This window comes from Copadichromis virginalis, linkage group LG18, assembly GCF_057382275.1.
Source record: "Copadichromis virginalis isolate Kocher_CV1m ecotype Utaka linkage group LG18, C_Virginalis_male_GT1.1, whole genome shotgun sequence".
In the NCBI taxonomy this organism is placed as follows: Eukaryota; Metazoa; Chordata; class Actinopteri; order Cichliformes; family Cichlidae; genus Copadichromis; species Copadichromis virginalis.
The window spans coordinates 7,235,885-7,259,758 of NC_140635.1; the positions used below are offsets into that span (position 1 = coordinate 7,235,885).

Consider the following 23,874-nt stretch of genomic DNA (forward strand, 5'->3'; position numbering starts at 1 on the left):
AACACAGGGATTCAAGACACCCTTTATCAAGGACACGTTGTTGATGATCAAAGACTACCAATCATACATAACTAGTAGATAAGACCTGTGTTTACTTTGCTTCTAATAAAAAAAAATATTTTGGGGTATGAGAGAAGAACTTTGTGGGATTTGAGGCATTAGATATTTGTGAAGTTGCAGTCATACAATTAATACACTTTTCTTTGGTTCATAATGTTATTTAGTTGCGTGCTATCTTACTAACATGTCCTGTGAAAACTTGTATAACTACAAAAATGACCTCATCAAACACAAGGAAAACGGCTCTCTTTTTTTGGCTTACCCCTATATTTGAGGAACTTTGGGTTTCACAGGGTTTGAGAAGTTGCAAAACAGAAACCCTTTAACCCAGACATGTCAGCAAGTCCTTCAAGCATCCATCCAAGAACATGTTAATACTGTAATAAAGACAGTAGCCAGGGTAGGATACACTGAGCATGAAGCTCATGAGACCGGGGCTTTTTACCAGATTTTCCAGATGAACAGTAAATGTGATATATACAGTCAGTAATGCTATAATACTGAACATATATAAACAAAGGAATGTTGGGTAGCCTCCTCACATCTGCAATAGATCAGCATCCAGTGGTCAGTGCACTTATCAGACCAGTTATGTCATTCTCTTTGTTTGAAGTTAGACATTAAATTTTACTTGACTATAAAACATTTTGTTAAGTAGCAACAGCACATTTGAGTTTGACAGTAAATGGATATTGTTTTGTTAAATAAATGTTCAGTACAAAACAACTTTCCATCTTTTCACCTATCTTTTCTCTTTTTTTTCCCCATTCAGCCAGTAACAAAAATTACTGTGTATAATTTGACTACAACGTCTATAAAGACGGTTCACTGCAAGAAATGTGGATTATTTGGGATAATAGGAAACATTTTCTCTGAAACATGTGTTGCAGATACTTTTTCGAAGTAATGTTAACACGTAAGGTAACACGTAACTTCGTCCAGTCCTACCCTGGACTGGCAGCCTTTTTCTGCAACACCTCAAATAACCACTAGATGTCAGCAGAGGGTCGTGCTGTCTCCTGCTTTTGAATTGGTGGAGTCATGTTACTGAAGGAAAACCTGGTTATTTCATTATCTAATCTCATTTATCCTCCCAATAACTGAAATGAGGAGCATTACAGTCAATCGACATATCAACCAGACTACCTGAGCATAAAGAGGTACACTAGAACTGTAAACCTTGAATATTTCCAGAGAAGAAATCTTTATTATTCTTACTCCCATCAAAGAAATAAATAACCAGTAGAAAGTCCTGTGCTACACTACTAATTGCCAAACACAGTTGAAAATGTTGAAAATTACTTAGAAAATAAATAAATAATACGCAGGGTTATCTGAAAGACAGGTTATTTAGAATCTCTGAAGCTAGTTAAAACCGAGAGATTTGTCTGGACAAAACCAGAAAGCCGAACTGAGACTTTTTACATTGAGACAGGTTGACAATGCCATGTCCTCAAAAGTTTCAGACCTTTGTCTTGTCCTGGATTTCCTTTATACTCCAAAACTAGAGTTGTCTCCGAATGTCTTTGAATGGTTGACGTGGCAACCAGTAACTCCCTTCCCTCTTACAGTACAAAAATATCGAGGCACTATGAAGGCATTAAGTTAAAGTAGAAACACGTCTTGTTCGCTTAAACTGTAGTTTGCGATTCTTGACTCCAGGTCCATTGGATGGTGCCAGGTTACACTCGCTGTTCCAGAATGTAGCTTTGCATCCTGGGTCCATTCACACTGACACACTTCCACTGAGCACAAACACACGTTTTCTCCTTCAGGCAGCGTCTGTAGCACGATGTCACTCTTCACTATATGACAGCATATTAGTGGTTAAGAGAGGATTGCAGGAACCCATCGGATCCCGCATAGATTGTCCATGCTCGCCGAGCGCTTCCTGGCAGCTTTCCGCACGTCTTTGTACTTGTCATCACATAGCCTGGAGATGGCCTGCAAAAAGGGCATAAAGGAATTTTAAGATATCGTTGTCATTTGGCTGCGTGCAGGGCTTTAATGTGATTGAAGCATTAACGTTTTAGTTTCTAGAAAACTTTTCAAATCTTGTTTAAAAGTAAATAGTGCAATTTGACGCCCCTTTACACATTTTCAATACACCGGAAGATCTGTAAAGGTAATTGTCCTATCCTGCTAAACTTGTTTTTTTTCTTCCTTTCGGCCTCTTAAAAGGGAGTTTTTCCTTCCTGCTGTTGCCCAGTACTTTGCTCGTAGACGGTCGTCTGATTATTGGGATTTTCTCTGTATTATTGTGGAGTCTTTACCTTACAAAATAAAGCACCTTGGCGCTATACAAACAAAATTGAAAGCCCAATCAGCAATTAGTTGCCCTGATCAGTCAGTGACACCTCCGACATGCACAGTCTCTTACAGCCAGCAGGCTCTACAGGAGCAAAGTCTCTCCACGCTACATAATTGGTTCTTTTTAGTTAACTAGTTTTAATAAATGCAGTACTTGACTTATCCCTTTAGTTCCCTTCTCTATGTTGCTAACCCTGAGAAATAATGGTGGCAATCGGGCAAAGCTGAATTGTTACAATCTGGAACAATTTATAACTCCTATATTTATTGGCTTTGAGTTTCTTTATTTTCATCGATTACTAATCAAGGGGAAAATGTAGTAATTTGATGGATAGAAAAGAAAGAAAAAAAATTCGGATGGAAACCTTAACGGTGACGTCTCACCTCCAGTTTTTGAGCTTTCTCCCTGCTGAGCGGCTCCAGGGGGAAGCTGAGGTTGTTCGACTCTGAGAGAGATCGCAGGTCAAAGTAGTACTTGGCGTAGACGCTGGACGGCACGTTGATGTTGAACTGCAGCAGCTCCAGAAACTGTCGCTCCAATTCGTTCCTGGTCGCATGATCATACAATTTCTGTGTCAGTGCACTCCCCCAGTGACTTTTTAAAGATGTTTTCTTTGTGATATCAAGAAGAAAAAACGGCTCCTTGAAATCACAAATCATCTTTCAAAGTTCAAAGTTAGGTGTTGTTGAGTCTTTCATTCTCTTTATGTATTTGTTTGAAACCTTGAGGATTTAAATCCATGACTTGGTGAAGAAGCTTATCACACCAAATCTCATGAGCATCGTTTCGGTTTTTCTTGCTGCTTGTCGTTTTTCTTTTCTGTCTTTTTTAAAATTTTGACCCAGTCCCCAACCGACTCCCAAATCAAACCTTAAACCTCGAATAAAATCCTAAATTTCAAGACCATTCCCATCCTTAATGCTAATCACTCACATGTCCTCTACTGTGATGTCCTTGAGAATCTGACAGTAGTCGACATTCCAGACAGCTTGATCATCCCAGACTTTGGAAGCCAGCAGGATAGCACCCAGAACGATCCTCTTCCAGTTTCCTGGACAGATGTCAATCTCTGCATAGGTCAGGAGCCTCTCCAGATAAACCTGCACAATCACATGGATAAAGACTGAAAACTAGATAGAAAATTAAAGCAGCAGATAATCATTAACATGGAAAAAACAGTTTACTAACAGAACCTGATTTGATCTAACTAATAGTGTTGGGAGGTAAACAATTGGGGGTTTTTTTCCCCCTGTATGACAAACTACATTCATCACTGATCTCTCAGAGCCCACAATAGTCACATGCATCACAGTAGTTATGATGCATAGTCTCATCAACAATTTGCACACATGCCTGGGTTGTCGGAACATATCAGGCTGCAATTTCCCGGGGGCCTAAACACAAACTGTGTGCGCACAACTGAAAGGTCCATCTTATCTCACCTTAGGGGGGCAAAGTGTCATGAAGATACCTTTTTTTTTTTTTAATGCATTATTTAATGGCAATACACAAATAAATAAGCCTCACCAGTGTGACAATTGCACACTCAGCAGTGAGCTGAGCAGCACTGAACAGTGTCCTGACAAAACGGTAAATCTGCTTCTGCTCCGGATCGTGTTGATTGTAGTCCGGTGGAACCTCTGATTTCTGGATAAATGAAGGGAGGCAGAGATTGGATAAAAGAAGAACAACCATCAGGCAAAGTGAGAAAAGTGGATGATGGTGGATGACAATTTTGCGAGGAGGAAGAAAAGCCAAAACAGAGAGTAGGGTGAGAAAGACAACAAGACATAAAGAAAAGTGCGCAAGTGAAAATGAAGCAACAGACGGTGAGAGCAAAAATAAAGGGTTTAAAATGGGAGACAAAAAAATCTTAACACACAGAACCAGAGTCTACCAAGGTGCATTAAAAATACAACAGAACATCTGACACAGGTTTGTCAAAACGAGCAGCAGGATAGTCAACAGATTTAAAAATGAAATCGCTTATCTTACCGAGAGAGGGTGAAGCCTCTCATCAAAGATATCTAATAGCGTCCCACCGTCTGCATCTCTGAAAAGGAATAAAACATTTATTTTTCCCGTCTTCTATCCATCCACTTTCTCAAACACTCATCCAATCCAGGGTCAAAGAGCCTGGAGCCTATTCTAGTTATCACAGAGCGAAAGGCAGGGTACGCTTCAGTGTGCTAGCCACAGTGAGCTACTACCGTAGCAAAAACAGAGATGTTCACAAACTGTAAATGCCATGGAGTTTTGGGTAAAGAGATACATATTAACTATTTTAAAGTAGACTATTATGGCTACGTTATGGATAAAGATCACTGCAACTGAAACAGTTTCAAGAAGAGTCTGAACAGTTTGAAGCTTCCTTAAATCCAAAAACACAGATCACTGTCACAGAAGTATACACTCGTCAAGGTCCTGCCGTTTGTCATTACGTGGGGTTTGGAATTCTTTACGTGTTATTCTGGGACTTGAAGTTTAGATTTCTGTTTTGGTTTCCAGATTTTGTTTAGCAACGTCCTTATTTTTTCCCTCCTGAATTAGTTTGTTCTTAGTTATTCTTTAGTGTCGTGTTTCGTGCATTCTTGTTTCAGTTCTAGAAGTTCTTCATCCTGTTTTATTCTGATAACTCTTATGTCTTGCATCCCTCACATTGAATCCTTCAACAGTTCAGACACCCTTGACACTTTGAGAAGATTAAACATAAGTACAGACTTCAAACTGTGCTGAATTTTAGATGTAATTTTGTGCATTCATCATAAAAAGCTTAAAAAAGACAAAGAGAAGCACAAATAAACCATTCAGAATAGGCAGCAGTTCTGCCTTTAGATTTTGGGATAAACTGAATATATTGTCCTTGATATCAGATGCCCAGATATTAACTGGCAGTCTTTAGGTAACATGAGAATCCTTACCTGTTTTTTATATGGTAGTATATTGCCAATGCTACACTGTAGACAGAAAGAAATGTTTATAATAATATCAGAAAAGCATGTAGGTTAAAAAAAAAATACAAATGTTTCCTTCCTGGTGTTACAACCATTTGATGGTGTATTTGAGGTTGGGCTGGCTGACTGTGTTGTCATCCAGGAAGATGGTGGAGCAGGAGCTGTATTTGCGCCTCAAAGTTCCGTGCTACAAATACACAAACACACACACAAACAAAAGACTGTTATTAGAATTCACATGTTTTGGTGTCATCTATAGCATGCAAGGGTAATGTGCACAAAAAGAATAAAGAAGAAGAAAAAAAATAGCAGAAAAATCTGTGCACTCACATTATTGATGAAGAGACTCTTTCTTTTCTCCCGCACTGTAAAAATAAATAGAAGACATTCAACATCTGTAATTTTTCCTAAAATGCCAGAAGGAAAAAAAAAAAGCCAAACACAAAGCCCACCAAATGTAAAACACTGTAAAAGACACTAAACACTATTAGCAAAGTGTTAATAGCAGCTAGCAAAAAAGGTTGCAATAAATTGCTGAGAAAAGACAGTTAAAGGAAGTGTTAAAGGGTAAAAGTAAAGAGTGAGCTGCGACACAGAGGCGGAAATGTGCAGTTTTGCCACTAGATGGAGACAAAGTTACACTACTCACCAGTCCTGTATGCTACCTCTGAAAAAAAGAGGAAGCAACAGCCTTATTTCTTTGCATGAGAGTCACTGATTCATTTAAAGAAACAAATGGCATACATTGTAGGGCAAAGCAAAACGTCCTCATAAATGATCATCAAACAAACATTTCTAATGTCACCATGTTAATGCCTAAATATTCTAATATGGTTTGGGTTCTGATAACAGTGAGGGCATCCCTGAGGGTCGTGAGATACATCTAAGGGGTCAAAATAAATCCTTACAAAAGAGGAAATCTCTGATAAAGTCATTTATTGTTGCTTTTTGTCTCACTTGTGTCACACATTTTGGCTTTTCTCTGGGAACAGTGTCAGCACTTTTAGTACTAAAATAAGTACCTGAGACAAAAAGATCACTCTTTAAGTAAGCTTCTACTGCAAAAGCAATCTGTCATAAGCAGCTGAAGAACTTGTCCAACATTTTTATGCTCATAAGCCAAGTACTATGAATTTTAAACAAAATACAGAGCTGTGCAGTCATGAGCCATCACTCATTTCTTAATATTTTGCTTTCAAGGAGACAGATGTGTAATTCTTTTAAAGTGGCCTCAGGCAATAGTTTTCCAGTCCTTCTAAAGGTCTTTTTTCTTGTCTTTAGACACTGGCTGCTGTGTTGTCGCTCATTTTTAGTTCAGCCTTTGTATAATGATGATTTTCCTGTATAAACCAGTTTTAAATTGTATCTGTAGGCACATTGTTAGTAGCAGTCTGTTACAAAAACGCATAATTTGTTCTCATTTTAGGTGAAACTGAGAAACACGCAGTAATAAAACTGTAGTGTTGCACCAACAAGCAGGGGCGTAATTTTCAGCGGGGTTAGGGGGGTTATGACCCCCCCAATAATCAGACCCAACCAATGTAACCCCCTCAATAAAATTATGAACTATCTTGCATAAATAGGCTGTTGATTTTCTTTACTCATTTCAGGTATTACCAGCAAAATAGTTCCATGTTTAATCATCTGGGAATTTACCCAGATTTATTTATTTATTTAGACAGAGATCTTGACCCCCCCCCTAATGTTCAGCACAAAGTTATGCCCATGCCAACAAGGTCATTCCCAAAAAGAGGAAAAGGGGCAATGACAAATGGACAACAAACATAACAAAAGGCAGCCAATATCCAAAGATGCCTTTTGTAATATCCTTCAGGGAACTTGGGTTCCACTTAACACCACTTAAAGCGAGTTTAGGCTGTGCTGAAGAATAAAGGTGGTCAAATATTCAAACATTGGCTTTCAAGCACACTGAATAGCACAAACTCTGTTTTTGTCTTACATCCTGTATTTCAATGTGAATTTGCACCTTTCAGTAAAATGCTGCATGTTGTTTGCATTTTTCTAACTAAATATTAAGAAACGAGGTGTTGGTTGAGACTTGGTTGAGGCTCATTCCTGTATTAAAGGATAGAGCTAGTGTTGCATCGTATTTTTAGTACAAGAGATAATATGAAAAGACCAAAAGCAGACAGAGTTAAAAACAAATTGCAAACACTGCTTTTATATTTGGAGCATTTCTGGATAATAAAACAGCTCAGAGGCACAAAGGCTTACATCACTCTGTGACTACATGAGCAATATCAGCAAGTATAATTTATTTAACACTGATGTCTTTAGGGGATTCTTTGACTTCAGAAAAGAAAGCTATAAAAGCACCATTTTTTTTTTTTGTTTAAAGCCACAAAAAAGATGGAGTTTGTTTCTAAATGTTGCAGATATTAAGCAATGATTATATTTTAAAAGAAACTCACATCTCACATCATTTTATTCCTTCTTTGTTTGGAGGAGGAACATTAATCAAATGTCACTTGGATGTTCTCTACATGAACAAGTTCATACGCTTCGTACAAAAAGAAATTCAATTCAATATAAAATATTAAAAAGCAATAAAAAGCAAGCATCCTTAGTTGTTTCTGAAATTCCAGCAACAACAACAATCTCATGCTGGGACGTTAATGGATCTTAGTAACACTTTCTCTCTATATGTGCAAGCTTTCCCCAACAGGAAGCTAAAAGTCTTAATGCAACAGCACAAATTCAGCTGGCTGCAAACATTTACGTGTCCAGACTTTTCCCCACACCCTCTTTATTGTGACTGCATTTGAGCAACTTGCAGTGCTGATAACAGGAAGTGCAGCGTGTCAGGCTAACGTCAATAAAGCCAAAACTGTGTTCTGAAATATACAACACTATCTGTATGTTTTTTGCAAACTGTGCTTTCTAAATGTTGGGTTTTTGTCTTTTTGTATATAATTACATCAAAAATAAACACTGGAAACCTGTTACGTGTCTTTCAGCTCCTCCCTTTATGGATCATCACAGCAGATCTTCTGTCTCTGTCTCACATTGTCCTAACATTGCTCCTTGTCACACAAACCCTCTACATGTCCTTCTTCAGTACATCTATGAATGTTCTCTGTGGCCTTCCTCGTCTCTTTTTTGTCTGGCATCTCCACATTCATCGTCCTTGGAAATCATAATATGTTCAGCTCCACTTCCTGTCTTCTTGCCGTCGTCTCCAAACCATACATCGTAGGTCTCACTTCCATCTTGTATTTCTTTCCTTTCACTTTTGTTGCTGTCTTTCTGTCATAAATCACCTCTGAAACTCATCTCCACCGGCTCCACCCTCCCTGCAGACTCTTCTTTACCTCTCTTGTGCACTTTCTGTTGCTTTGGATGTTTGACCCCAGGTATTTGAACACATCTACCTTCAATAACAACTGACTTTTAAACCTCTTCTCTCCACTGCATACCTCCACCTCTCCAGGCTCTCTTCCACTTGATCCTGACTCTCACTAAAGATCACAATGTTGTCTGTGAACATCATAGTCCACGGAGACTCCCGACTAACCCTCATCTGTCAACCTGTCCATAACAATTGAGACAAAAAGGGACTCGCAGCCAATTCCTAATTGAATCCCACGCCCACCTTGAACCCATCTGTCATTGCTATCATACACCTCACCACTGTCTTGCTGCCTGACTTCTTCATGCAGTACCACAGATTGTCTCTTGGCATCCTATCATATGCTTCCTCTAGATCTATAAAAAGACACAATGCAACTCTTTCTGACCTTCTCTATATTTCTTTCTCAAGTGAGTATCAAATGTGATTAAATTATTTAATTACCAGAACCGAAAAACCCTAATAAACAGACAAATTTCCTGTTATGTGAAATTCTATAAAACCAAGCCACTCACCGTCATTCTGTGATTTGCTGAGGAATATTGTACTCGCCCGTGGATGGTCTGATGGATTGTACTCCATATTCAACTCTGTCAAAAACAAAGAGCAAAGAATATGTACGCCTTCCTGAAATATCAAAGATGAGCAAAAAAACCCAAAAAACACGACAGTAGAAAAAACACAATGTTTTTCAGTGCAGCATTCACACATGCTCCAGACATATGTTGTGTTTAATTTGCACAAATGCTAAACCAAGGCTACTACTTTTAGCGGATTCACAATGGGGTCCCACAGCAGGTAGCCCTGCATGTTTCACGTTGTAGATTTCTATGCAGGACGCCCTTCATGAGGCAAACCCCAAAAGAATGTGCGTCTCCTCCCAGGAGGGATCTTTTGCTTGTTAGTCAAATGTGTGATCTACTACATTACCAAGTTTAACCAACTTTGGTGTATAAACTGATATTATTATCAATATATTAGCATGCAAATACTTACATGTTATAGGACTATAGATTCCTACAGATGCCTAATACTGCAAATGAAATTAAACTAAAAGGCTGCTCAGAGAGCACTCGCTCCTCCAAGCTCATATTTTGCATTTTTAAATGAATTGTAATATTTTCTCCCTCTATCCACGTTTCACCTCCTTGCCAAAATTCTGGCAATCAGCCGTGCACCATTGGCCGACAAGCAGTCATCAATATAACACACCTCTGGTCGGGCTCCTTTTTTATAGTGGCAGAGAAACCAGCAAATAAGAAGACTCGCTCATAAAGGATGACTAGTTTAGTCTGATTTAAATCACAGGCGTTACTCTTGTAAGTCTGTGTGCGGTTTTTGTTTTGTTTTTTGTTCCTCTACTCTAATAAATCCGGGCATGAATCATTCCCATCCAGAGCTAATCTGGATTGCATCATGGCCTAAAGGCATGGGCCAGCGAGGCATTTGTGCACGCATATTATACAGCAGGACTCAGAACAGATGCCAAAAAATCCTTTCATGCCTTGTTCGTTGCCGATAACATCAGCTACTCTGACAACAGAGAGCACAGTTGTTATGAGTGAGAAGCTTTCTCTCTTCAGCGAGCGATCATTTCCACACCCAGCACATCTAAAAACAAATCCCGGCATTCGAAATCACGTGCGTATCAATCATGTGCATAAATATTTGAGAGTAATTGAAGTCAGATGACAAAATTGAATAAGCAACACCAAAAATGATACAAGTACAGCATCTGCTATTATTCACTTAACTCGTCACTACAAATCCTGTAGTGTCCTGCAACAAATTGGAAACATTTTATGAGCCTGTTTTTGGTGATGTCAGCTTTTAAACATTCCCGGCATGCAGTCTCCTACAATACGACAGGAAAAGCCCCAGATTGAAATCCAGACTATTTGATTATAATGCAGACAGCAAGAGGGACACATGGTTGATCATCTGTCCCAGCCCCAGCAACTGCTGGACTACGAATGACTGCTGGTAAATTAAAATGAGAACAAAACAGCTGTGACACTGCATAACAATTACAGTAACAAATTAAATTGCTTGAATAGTTTTGTACAGGGAGAAACAACGTTCACTTATTACAGCAGTTCTGCAAAACAGCAGACTTTGACAAACACCTCCTGTTGTGTGCAATAAAATAAAAAGTAAAAATAGCTAAGATGCAGGTAGGATTTACTAGAAGCCTGTTATATAAGTCTGCTTAGTTTAAGCTTTTTCTGTCCATAAAGTAACAACTGAAGTTCAAATGAACTCTAGTCTTAGGCCAAAAAAACAGCATTAACAGATGAACTGGTTGATGCCGAAAGGTTAGGCTAATCAACGATTCATTTTATTCATGTATTCCAGAATAATATTAATCAAATTAGGCATCTCCTAATTAGTTCGGGCTGTGCTGCTGTTTCCCCTGCTGCTTTCTTACAATATACAGCTGCACATGTGATTTGGTCTCGCCAAAAGCCTCTGAAATCCACCAGGGTGAATGGACCCAGCTTGGATTAGATTTGTGTCAAGTTAGCACCTTATGTAACAGTAGTCAGGAGCAGTTTAAATGGTAGCTTAACTGGTTTTCAATTTGTCTGAAACTTAAAAGAAAGCATGCCAAGAAAGCACAAGGGTGCAAAAATATATATATATAAACTTTATCCCAGTGACAACCGACACGGGACAAAAAAACACATTAAAACATAAAAAAAGAAAGAAAAGCATGTTTGTGTATTTGAGAGTGGGTGGATGAGGCTTGTAGTAAGAAAGAGTAGGAAAGCATTAAGTAGCAGTCCTTTCACAATATATTTTAGTCAGGCCATGATGCATGAGAGCTGTAGTTTGACTTTTCGCTCACTTTGCTGCATTTGTGATCACAGACTTTGACCTGTTCCCAGTATGTCAACGTCATACTGCCATTTCTATAAAGATCAGACTTAGCAATTTATTTATTGCAATTTATTACTATTAGGAACCCCCACACACACAGACACACACACACATACCTTTGTATCACGGTGGAGTGATTTCTCAAATGTACCACTGCTGTGTCAAATATATGATGCATGCGTCAGTTTGAGTCTTCCAGTCACACACAGCTAACTCTGCTTTTTACTGCATAGAGAACAATGGTGGAGCCACAGTCAAGAATCTTTCCAGGAAACCAGTAGGCCTGGGGCAAGGCCACATTAGTCAGCAGGACTATAAAATATAGCAAAGAAAATCTATCCATCCATCTTCTTCTGCTTTTCCAATTCAGGGTCGATGGGAGGCTGGAGCCTATCCCAGCTGCAGTAGGGTGAGAGGCAGACTGGTGTCCAGCCTTACACAGGGCTGACACAGAGAGACAACCGCTTTCACTTTTCTAGTTGTTTCTGTGGTTCAAAGATGATGTAACATTAAACATTGTTGGTCTCACAAGGTCCTTGAAGTGTTTTTTGACTAGCAGAAGCACTTCTGAATCAATCTCACAGGACCTCTAGGTCCCTCTAGGCCAACCTGCTGGATTTCCCGGGGTGTACAGTAGCTGGTGTCATGTGTTGACACATGATATTCACCACCTCAAGTAAACTTAACGGAGAGTTGTGGTCTGCTTTGGCACACCGAAACAGGAGGAGCTCAGCTAACCTATCAGCTGGCAAACTTACCTGTCTGTCTCACTACTCTTACATAATGGATTAAAAACAGGCACCATGCTTTTAACAGGCCAGTCCACTACTGCACTACACTGTTTCCAACGCTGTGTCTGATTTGCTACTTTTTAAACCTTATGGAGGAAAATTTATTGCAAAAAGTATTAATGCATCAATTTTTGTAGAAGTACATGTTATATTTGGAGTATTGAATGTTGCAGCCTCAGCAACAATGTACTGCTGTTTTGTTTTAAGGACACATTAATGCTAATAATTTCTCCAATTCTGCTCTTTAAGTCCAACAACTTTCTATCTAATAGCCAAAAGCTCAGGCAAAACAAAAATCTTCTGGTCCTTTTCATCCATTCAAGGTAAATATTTATTTTTTATGCCTTTAATAATGTTAGTTTTACCACTGAATCTAGATGCTAAGGGTTACTGTTTAGGGTTACTGCTCATAAACTTATAGGTCCTTCCATATAAAAACGAATTTATTAAATGTTCAGACAAGTTAAGATTGGCTGTTTGTTTTTTTTAATTAATTGAAATCTTATTGGATGACTTTCAGTTTTAAATAATAAATTGAGTTCTTCTTGTGAAGCACATTCTGATGTTTATCTTGAAAGTTACTTCACACATTCATTTTGACTTATTTTACTTTACTTCTTATCTGTATTGCGGCATTTAAGCTTCACCCATGACTTATTATCTTATGACCATGTCTACACTAAGAGCAGCTTTGCCTCTGTTAACTTTAGAGCCTGCCTGAGCAGGATCTAAAGTTCACTGTTATGAATGTGATGCCACTGTTATTGTTGGAGTCTGTGGTAGCATGAAAACTCACTCGCTCCCATGCAGAGAGTAATTCTGGTCACTGTTCAGTCATGTGTATTGTTTTTTCCTCTTAGCAGCGTTGTCTAAATTCATGTACTGTACATGAATGTGTTTAATAATAAATAAATGCTGAGGTGAAATCGCTTTCTGAAGGACCTTACCCACATTTCAAACAGCAGAGCAAGGGATTTCTGAGTACCAGCATCTCAGGAAACATTTCGCACACTGCCAAACTCTGCATCAAGTAGAGTATGAAGTTTCCTACACACCTGCTCTTCATCAGATAATGAAACACAGAGCGGCGCCATGTTGAATAAACTGTGATAGGTCATATGACCGCGATCAGTGATAATAATATTCAAACAGAACCACGTATTACATTGGAAAAACAGTTAATAAATGAATCATCTGCGAGTAATACATATTGTCTTTGCATGAGTTATGAGACTAACTAGAAAAACAAAAAGGAAACTTATAAGAACAAGTACGTGAAGAATTACATCTCGACAAATCCAGAAAAGATATATATAATGCCTGAGACAATATCTAACAGTATAATCTTTGATACACCTGAATAGACATGTTTTAAACCTACTCAGCCAATTAATGTGATCTATGATGGTGCTGACCATCTTTATCAGGCCTTTTCATTGCGTGGTGAAGAGAGGGCACTCTTAAAATGTCCAACACCAGCACATGCATTAAATTCAAAAGATTAGAGTTCTGCAGTGTGTGAGCAGTTTATTCTTTTCTAAGTTAGTTTTCTTTTTTTGGTCCTTTTTTTCATTTTTTTGGTTTTGTTTTAGAGGTTTTTTTTTTCCAAAATTCCATCCACTATTTGAACGCACACACACTGACCACTGGCTTTGAGTGGTATCAGACCAAGTTAAACAAACAGGACTTGCACACACACATGGCTTCATATTCCCAGGAGAGAAGGGGGGGGCTCCCTGGGAAAGCACTGATAAGCTTAAGCATAAGCACACGCACAAACGTATACACACACAATCACATCAGTTATGCTATAGGGACTACTATGGACAAAAGTTATAAAGTAAGATTTATTGGAGATAAATTATCTGACTTTCAGGATTGGGACCACACCTCCAAACACGCCCCTTCTGGGTCTTATCTAATCTATATATGACCCCCAGTTCTACAAGCTTGTTCTTGTTTTCATGTCACACCCTTGCTCCCCTTTTTTCAATTCTTTCACTTCTTCACTTCTCGTTAGCACACGGGGATCTGCCAGGCCCGGGAGCCGCCGTCAGTCCACATCGAGGCTTTCCCCAAACCGCAGCTCAATTCTTGATTAAGCCATTCGCCTTTAAAACGCTGGCAATCCTAAAATAAGGATGTGGGTCCAGCTAGTAAATTAAATTTTGAATTTTTTTTTACCATTTTAGGATTCTCATTCGCAGACAACTGTGCATCATTACACTCCCAGTGGTGAGTGTTTAAATTCACTGCAATCTCCTTACCAAAAGTAAAATGAATAAATAAAACCAGTGCTAATCACACCTTCATTGTACAGTACACCTCGATCTGTATTTCATGACATGCTGGGTTAACGAGAGATTCGTCAAGAAGCTATGCACGAAGCAGTGAGCTTAACCTTATTTTCAGCTTCGTGTAGCATCAATTGCACATTTAGGCCAAGATATCACAGACTGAACCTAAACGTATTGGCATATTGCTTCATCGTAACACTTTTATTTATTCCCTCCTTTAATAATGACCAAATTCTATAAGTACTAGTTTGGGAAATGAGTTACAGCAAGAAAGATAAAACCATTATAAGTAAACGTGTCATGGAAGACTTGGCAGAATTTGAAGGGGATCGGTCACAAGGTAAAATCAGGTGACATGTCAGTTTGAAAGTGCTTTTGATTCTGATTAGCTTTATAGTCAAGAGTTGACAGCTTCCTCTAAGTCCTCATTAATTTAAATGAGACTGTCTTTTAGGAGTTTTCTGCCTCAGCAGCTCAAAGCAAGCAGACCTTTTTGAAGTGATAATTAGTGGGATGAGGTGGTCTTGATGTGTAGTGGCAGACAAATTGCTCTCTCATTACTAGTCAGCAAGCCAAACAAGTACTTTCTCCTTCAAAGCAACCTGAATGGACTTTTTTTCTCCAAAGGAAGAATAAGGGTGCCTAGTAATCTTTTTCTTTGTTTTAGAATATTTTAACTCCTTTATCTGAGTCGTTTCAGCTCTGCAAACATGTTGAGCTGAGCCAGTCATATGTCCCTGGGGAAACACATGACTGCTAGTGCCGTAAAAATAGTAATGCTTCTTGATGTGGAAAGAAGTGGATATATTGAATGTTGTGCCACTTCAGCAATATTCTGTAATGTTACTTTTCTTACTGTTTTTTTTTTTTTTTAATTTTGTTACACAATTTCAAGAGAAAATAGAAATAAAACATCTGAAAACTCTCATTTGTTTTCATCTCTTTATCTACTTTTTTTGCATTGCAGTGTTTTACAGCACTGTTTGTCAGAGTCGTCACCACGTTGTTTCCAGATCCTGGGTTCTCTCTGACGTCCACCGAGTCCTCTTATTGTCAAGAATTAATCCTGATTTCTACACACAGAAGTCAGATGACATTTCCCAAAGCAAAAGAAGAAAAAAAATGACATTCAGATAAAAATTATAACTCAACTTTTCAAACGTAATTTCCATTTGGTAAATTTATATCTATTTATACACCTTTTTGCATTGCATGTGCTTTATAGCAGAACTGGCTGCTAAAAGCACTAAAAATCTGTTTCCTGGCTAAGTTTCATTTACTGATGGCACACCCATGTCTACATCAATAAAACAAATAAGTCCTCTTCCTCTTATGAGAAAGCTTCACAGGGCAAAATGTGCTGTTTGTTTAGGCTGCTGTGAGCACATGAGGAGCAGCTGATTTGGTTTTTTTAAGGATGTGTGGTAATAATGAGACACTTAATTAAAGATGTGGGTGTATTCATTTTCCTGAGTCCAGTTTATTTATCTTGTTGTTGTTGCCCTGTACCCTTCCCACACTAACTAACCATTTGATCAGTCATCTTTCTCCACAGTTGCTCCATTCTAGACATCAGTGCAAGTATACACTCACCAAACACTTTATTAGGTACACGTTGATAGTACTAGGCTGGAGTTTGCCTTCGGAGCTATTTCTTTGTGTCATAGATTCAAAAAGTTGCTGGAAGCATTTTAAACTGATTTTTGGTCCATGACATGACGCAGCTGTCATACTGTTGCTGCAGATTGGCTGCATATCCATGATCCTGGATCCTGTTCCACCGCATCCTAAAGGCTCTATATTGGATTAAACTCCGGTAACAGTGGAGGACATCTGAGCACAGTGAACGCATTGTCGTGTTCAAGAAACCAGTTTGAGTATATCATCTCATCTGTCCTCTTCTTTATGAGAATAAGCTTCGTGTGTCTCATTTGACTGCTCTGGTTTATTATCAGCTGACTTGATTTTACCTTTTTTAATGTTACACCTCACTACTGGCTTAAAATGAAGTTAAAATTGAAATCATGTCTTGCCTGTCTGTGTAGCTTTGTTCTCAGTCTGTGTAAATCAGAAAAGAGAAACAATAGAAAGAGCCCCAATGATTAAAATGTATGGCAGAATAAAAGAAGAGAAAAAGGTTGGAAGACAAAGACAAACTGTGTGTCTGTTGATTACGAGTAATAAATAGAGGTTTAGAGAAAACTAAGGAGGTAAATTGGTAAAAGGATAAGCTTTTGGTTTTAGATTTTCAGTGTTTCCTACTCACCTCTCTAGTGCCAAAATCAAAAGATTAAGCATATTATTACTTCACAAGTGCACACAACCCAAACAAAAGGAGGCTTTATTTCAGTTAGGGCTGTATGGCCCTGCACAAAGTCAAGTCGCAGAGCCACGTCTGTCTGCACTTAACCTTTGCCCCTTCTTGTCATCTTTTCATCCTTTTATTCAATTAACCATTTGTGTGAACCTTGGTTGACAGTGTTAAGACCTAAATGACAGCGACCATGATCTTTACCTGCCATGCCGTGGACAAGGAAACAAATGTTCTGCTATTTTATAGATGTAGATTATGTAGATATAAATGTAAAACGCCTTTGAGTAACAAACATGCATATTTGCTTTTACATTAGGAGATATATATTTAATGATAACATAATAAACTACCACAACACCAGGTTCATCAGACTACCTTAATTTGCTCTAAATCTTAAAAAGAAAAAAGAAAAAAAAAAAAAAAAAAAAAATATATATATATATATATATATATATATATACACATACATACATATATATATATATATATATATACACATACATACATATATATATATATATATACACATACATACATATATATATATATATATACACATACATACATATATATATATATATATACACATACATACATATATATACATACACACACACTGCTTTCGGTTCGGTACGCATATGTATCGAACAATACAAACTTTTAATTTATTTTATCAACTTTCCTTCTGACGATGCTGTCTGTGTGGAGCGCTCAGTGGATCTGCGCTCGATAGTGCAGCCTAGGCGGAGTAGTCGAACGCAGATTCATTGAGCGCAGGGCAAGCTAGCGAGACAGAAGTTAAGCTCTCCTTGCAACATGGCAAATTGAACCTCCCCCACCCTCATTCACATCTGGCGTTTGGAACTATTTTGGTTTTCATGTGACGTATGACCCTGAAGGTAAGCGCGTCATGGACTAAAGTAAAACAGTATGTTGGATGTGCCATGCAATGCTCAATTACATGGGTGGGAACTAGTGTGTTAGCGCAGTTAGCTCGTTAACGTGTTGGCCGTCTAGCCCCACGCACGGGGCGATCAGGGGTAGCTCGTTAACGGAGATTTGCCGTGTTGTGGCGTTAACGTCATTTCAGATTTACGCTGACAGCACTAGTGGGAACACAACGAATATGACTGCACATTTACACCGACATCATCCTAGTGCAAAGACAAGTGGAAGCAGACAAAAACAACAAGCACGCATGCTACAAACTTTACCCGAGTCATTTAGACAGCCGTTAGCACATGATTCTCCTTATGGGGACCTGATATGTTTAATATGCTGCTGAGAATATAGCCCAGAAGAAGCGTATAGTATAGCTTTTATTTTGGAAAGAGACATTTCTCTGTAATAAACTCTCTTTTCCAAAGATGAGAGATTTCTCGATCAGATAGATTTTTTTTTTTATTACTTTGTTGTTTCAGCAACATTAAATTTAAAAACTGTACTTTTGTGCTAAAATATATATTTATAATTTTAATAAATGACAAATTAAAAAGGCATGAACATTTTTTTTTGTATCGAAAAAATATCGAACCCTGACACCAAAGTATCGAACCGAACCGTGAATTTTGTGTATCGTTGCACCCTAAAAAAAAAATATATATATATATATATATATATATATACATAATATACATAATTTTATTTTATTTTTGTTTCCTTCCACCCCCCATACAAATATAAGCATGTGAGTTGATGTGTGATGCCTTACAGGAACAGAAAGATTTGTTTTAATAGAGAAACACAGACAGCTTTGTCAAAGAAAGGCAGATCACGCGACAGCTTTGTCTCTCATTCTCACTTTCTTTATCTTTTCCCTCCAGGACTGGTGTCTCGCTATATATGCAGAATGTTTTCACAGCACAAACCACATGTCAGTTTCTCAACATTTTAGCTTCTATTTCAGGCTTTAAGCCAGCTTTATCCCTCGTGAGATCACAACAGCTAAAAAAGTACAAATGTGAAGGAGCATTGGGCCAGTTCAGCGTGAATAAGATAAAAAGCAGCAATAATCAGTGTCATTTGACATGCTCATCTTTAAAACTGGTGTTATGAAAGTAGGTTCCTAACCAGTGTAAGGAGAACTGCACCAAAATAAATGCATCCTTGCATGTCAAAATAGCAACAAGTGAAATTCTCCTTTGCTGTCTTTTGTGAAACTAGCTACCGGCTTAGTTTAAGACAGCATTCAAGGTCCCAGGTTAGTGAAATTATGGTGTTATGTAGTGAAGCGTTTATCTGTCATTATAAACAGAGCATGCTGGGAGGTCACTTCAGGACTCTAACACTAAAATCCCCCAAGTGACATAATAGCCCACACTGACTCAGACACAACTGTTTAAGGTTGAGGCACTGGAAAAACATCAGTCAAGCTATCAAGATATTTTAATCAAACTGAATTTCCAAGAAAGGCATCTGGTCGTTTCACGCCAACTCACCTAGTTCATGTCATGGGGAAAGAATTACGTGAGGACTTTATTCAGTTAATAGACCAAGCACAATCATACATCTCTACTTCAAATACTTTTTTGAACATTTTTTAATACTTTGGAGACAATTTATAAGACCTTCCAGTTCTATGATTATGTATGTCTTCCTGCACTATAGGCTGTTTGTTCTCATTTGGTGACCACTGAGCCCCTCATCCAGCTTCAACAATCCCAGCACGCTTCCCCTTCAGACCCTCTGTTCATCACTGAGTCGCCACCACGTCGTTTCCAGACTCTGGGTCCTCTCTCACATCCATCTAGTTCTCTTATTGTCTAGGATTTCTCCTGATCGCTACACACAGAAGTCAGACGCAATTTCCTCCGAGCAAAAAAGAAAAATCTGAATTCAGATAAAATTATTACTCAACAAACATGATTTTCGTATTAGTTGTTCTTCTCCAGATTCCTCGAAACCAAAGTGATTTGAAACAACTCAGGCTGAACTATGCCTGCCAAAGCCTGTCGGAGAAAGAGCTCAAACACTGTATAATAATGGTTTTCTCTTGATTATCTTGTTTTCATAATCGGAGGAAACCATAATTGCAACTGGGCTTAAATTTAATTACAGTTATGGTTTCCTACCATAATAACAAACTCAAGATAGAAACATTACATGTAATCTCCTCTGTGAGATTATTTCAATAAATTAATTTTATTTACTGTTACTAAAAATCTTCTCTGATAAGATTACTATGCAGGGGAACATGGTGATCTTTTCTTATCTATCTCTAACAGTTTGCATAAACAAAACTTCTAATTCCCTTCTAAGCAGCTTGAAAGCCTCTGATGAAAACCACTGCACATCCTCAGATAACCTCTGTGCACCAAAACAACATTTTCTCATTTCTGTGAACTTTGAATTCAAGCACAACTAACTTTTTGCTCAGTAGGAAGAATAATCGGTCAAGGGCTTTAAAAATTGAGACATTCTATCAGCCTGCTAAAGTCATAGGAAAACAGCCACAAGCATGGATGACAGCATTTCTGGTTGTTTGTAAGTCAGCTGAGAGAAACAACAACTGAAAAAAAGCACATTTCTCCAACAACATCAGAGCATTTCGAGCTTCATTCAGATGTATCAAGAATCAAGGGATAGTAGTTAGTTCATGGCCAAATGATCCGTCAGATCCAACATTAAATTAAACACCAAAGAAAATCTGCTGCTTCGACAAAGACAACGCGATCTTACGATGTTACGATGAGCTCTGGGAAAATGGTGATAACAATTTTTCTGTTTTAATTAAAAATTAAAACGATAACTGACCCTGACCTCCCTACATGTACTCCCATTTAATACTGCAAAGTCAGCCCATTCACTACGAGGCACGCGATGATTTGAAAGCAGCATGTCGTGCTCTAAATTGAGGCGTTAATTCTTGGCAATCAACTGTCCCTTGAGGCTTCTTGTATCTGCTCTGACACAGGCTCACAGCTGCCTCTTTTTTGGGAAGGGACGAAGACTTCTTTCTTTTTTTCTGATGTTGCAGATTCTAATGAAGCCCACTAATCTGTCTGTGAATTCATAACAGTCCGAACACATTAGACACGCTCCGGTTTCAATCACCGCACCGCTGAGACAGACGGCCTCTCAGCGCGAGTAATCTTTATCCTCACCAGAAATGACAGTCGACTCTGAATCTTCATCATGGCTCTTTTCTTTCTCCGTTAGAAAGAGCATCTGCCTCCACGCTCAGACAATTATGCATCCGATTAAAGCAATGGTCCAAAACATATTGGGGGGGAGATTTCGACTTCTCCATGCAATGTTTTCAGTGATCTTAAAGCTGCCTTGTCACAGATACTGAAGATATATTATCAACATTACCCTGCTGTAATGCAAAGCACTCAAGTCAGTAGTCTCCACAAATACCATGCAGAACATAAGTTGAATCTTTACAAGAGGAAGTGACATCGCTGATCAATAAAAGGCAGGTCTCTCACCATGCTGACTCAGTGTGAATAATGAAGGTCAATAGGCTTCCTATAGCAAAATATGTAAGGGAATATGGCTCCAAATGTTTTTAATTCATGTGCACTCAGATTTAAGACAACAGACACGGTTCTTCTAATGTGCTGCTGAGATGTTTCTTCTTTCGGGTTGTTTTCTGCTCTTCTTGAGCTTTGCAGTTATGCAAAGATTTGGCAAAAGAAATCAACACATCTAAAACAAGATTAGATCGGCAGGTGAGAATAATTTCCTCTTTTCCCGCCTCACATGATAACCCGTACAAAGTGTTCCTGGGCGAAGATCCTTTATCAGCACAGAACTGTAAACATGGCAAAGAGGAAAGATGATGCTATCAGATGTGTCAGGGCTGTCCAGCAAGTAGTGGCAAAATGTATGACTAAGAATGAGCACCTACTATGAATGTGGGACTTCTTTAAAAAGCACAGATAATGAGGCTGTATCCTGTATAACATGAATGCAGTTAATGTGGAAGAGGATTCAGAACTCTTTGATGAGCAGGTCAAATAAATTAAAAGTGACTAAAGGGGGAAAAAATAGGTCAAATGCATCTGTAAACATGGAAATTCGACCTCTTTACGTGATTTTGTACAGTTTTTGAGAAAAACCATTTATATGAAATGGTTTGCTGTTGGATGGAAATAGGCAGCCCATTTAGTAGCCACTTTCCAGCGTGAATGGGTCAATTGTAATGCATATTAGCATGTGTCAGTGGAGGGGGCTGCGTACCATGCTTGCAAAACAAAGACCGGCACAAAGACGCCTGCCCTCACGGACAGGATGTTCTCTGCAGCTCCATATCTCTCTGCAGTGCCACATGAGAAGAAAATGCACACAGATCCATGCATGTGCCCGGCTGTACTGAAGGTTGACATGTCTCTGCAGTCAATTCAGTATTTTTTGACACATAAGTAGTGCGAGCAGAGGTGGATATGTGAAAGCTACAGATTCATTTTTCAAGATTTGAAAATGGGTGTGACGTGTTTTTTATTATGTTGTTTTGAGGGTCCTTTTTGCCTTTAGACTAAGCAGAGTCACCAGAATAGAAAAGGCTCAAAACTTTCCCACAGGAATAATAAAACATTTTCATTATAACTTATTTTCATTAGTTTACTGCACCTAACTGGTACATTTGAATGTTTCACTCCATGTTATTATTAGCTGCATTTCATTTATACATATGTGTAATTAGCTTCAATTAGGCTGTTTGTTTAATTCCAAAAATTTATACCAGCCATAAACTTTTATCTTTTATCGTCATTGCGCAAAATGCAATGTTGGCACCTTAAAGGGTTTTTTGTTTGTTTGTTTTGTTTTTACCGTCAACGTTCTCCCTGTCGCTGATGTGCTGCAGGTTGCATCCCGTCTCCTCCCTACTCATATCCGACTCCTGGTGGTACGACTCCAGCCTCGAGTGGGCATTTCTGCGGAGCTTGGGGCTCCCAGACACGCAGCAAGAGGTCGTGCTCCCCATCTTTACCCGTTCACTGCGCGTACAGGCAGGATCTGTGCATATAATCTATCCTTTCCGTTTGAAACGGAAGCTGAAACGACCCCACCGAGCCGGTGAGCGTAGATCACGAGAGCGCACTTGAAGCATCCATCGTAGCGCCCACAGATGCTGTCAGTCTTTGGTGTCCACGGTGAGGCTGTCACGGGAGATAAAGATGACACTTCTCTAGAAGCCAGAGTAAATAACGGGCCGACCTACACCGCTACCACAGGAATAGTACAACCCGGAGTATCCCGTGCAGCACCGCTGATGATGTGAGCGACGACGGGCGCACGGTGATGTGTGGATCGGTGTTGAGGCTGGCTGTCAGCGCGATACAGCGACGGGGAGGGTGTAAATCCCGAGAAAAGGTTCCGGTTCAAGTGGGTGGATACAAATGAGACAGCAAAGAGAGAGGCTAAGGGGCGAGAGAGCTGATTTAATGATTTATTATTGTTAATTAATGATGGTATTTAATCCCTAATGTCGAAAGGTCCATTTATCTGCGTCTGTCTTTAATTTAATAATCCACCATTAAATAGATGGATCCATCTTTAAGAAGCAAATAGACATTTGCAGGTTTTTACAGAAATGCTGTGTAAATGAGGTGTTACACGATGGTTTGTGCCTATGTGTTAATTTTAAAGAGAAATTGTCTTATTGTGACAGAATAATGCTAAATCTTTGTTATTGTAGACCAGGTTAAATGAGGCCAACTTCAATGATCAGATGAAAACAAGCATTTTATAATCATTACACTCATAAACTGTTTTGTCGTTAAAACCTTTGAAGTTCGTGTTTTCCCAGCTCTGTGAAGCATCGGGCTATTTTGAATAAGCACAAGCGAACAATTAAAACAATTACATTTTTAAAAAAAAAAATCGTGTGTGGGTGGCTGGCAATGCAGGACTATATGATACAAAAAAAATCTTAAGATTGTCAGCAGTCAA

The 23,874-nt window shown here is 38.7% G+C and overlaps 1 protein-coding gene across 1 annotated transcript; it reads right to left on the bottom strand.

The window, feature by feature from the left end:
- Positions 1–1,126: 1,126 nt before the first annotated feature.
- On the bottom strand, positions 1,127–23,272 carry LOC146687170 (cyclin-Y-like). The gene is made up of 11 exons (XM_085438779.1): positions 22,753–23,272; positions 9,211–9,285; positions 5,975–5,992; positions 5,656–5,690; positions 5,418–5,512; positions 5,293–5,328; positions 4,367–4,424; positions 3,899–4,018; positions 3,305–3,471; positions 2,755–2,917; positions 1,127–2,004 (listed from the first exon to the last, which is right to left on the bottom strand). Exons 1-11 carry the CDS (start codon positions 22,904–22,906, stop codon positions 1,888–1,890), a joined length of 1,038 nt encoding a protein of 345 aa, XP_085294905.1. The 5' UTR covers positions 22,907–23,272; the 3' UTR covers positions 1,127–1,887.
- Between the last annotated feature and the right edge of the window lie 602 nt (positions 23,273–23,874).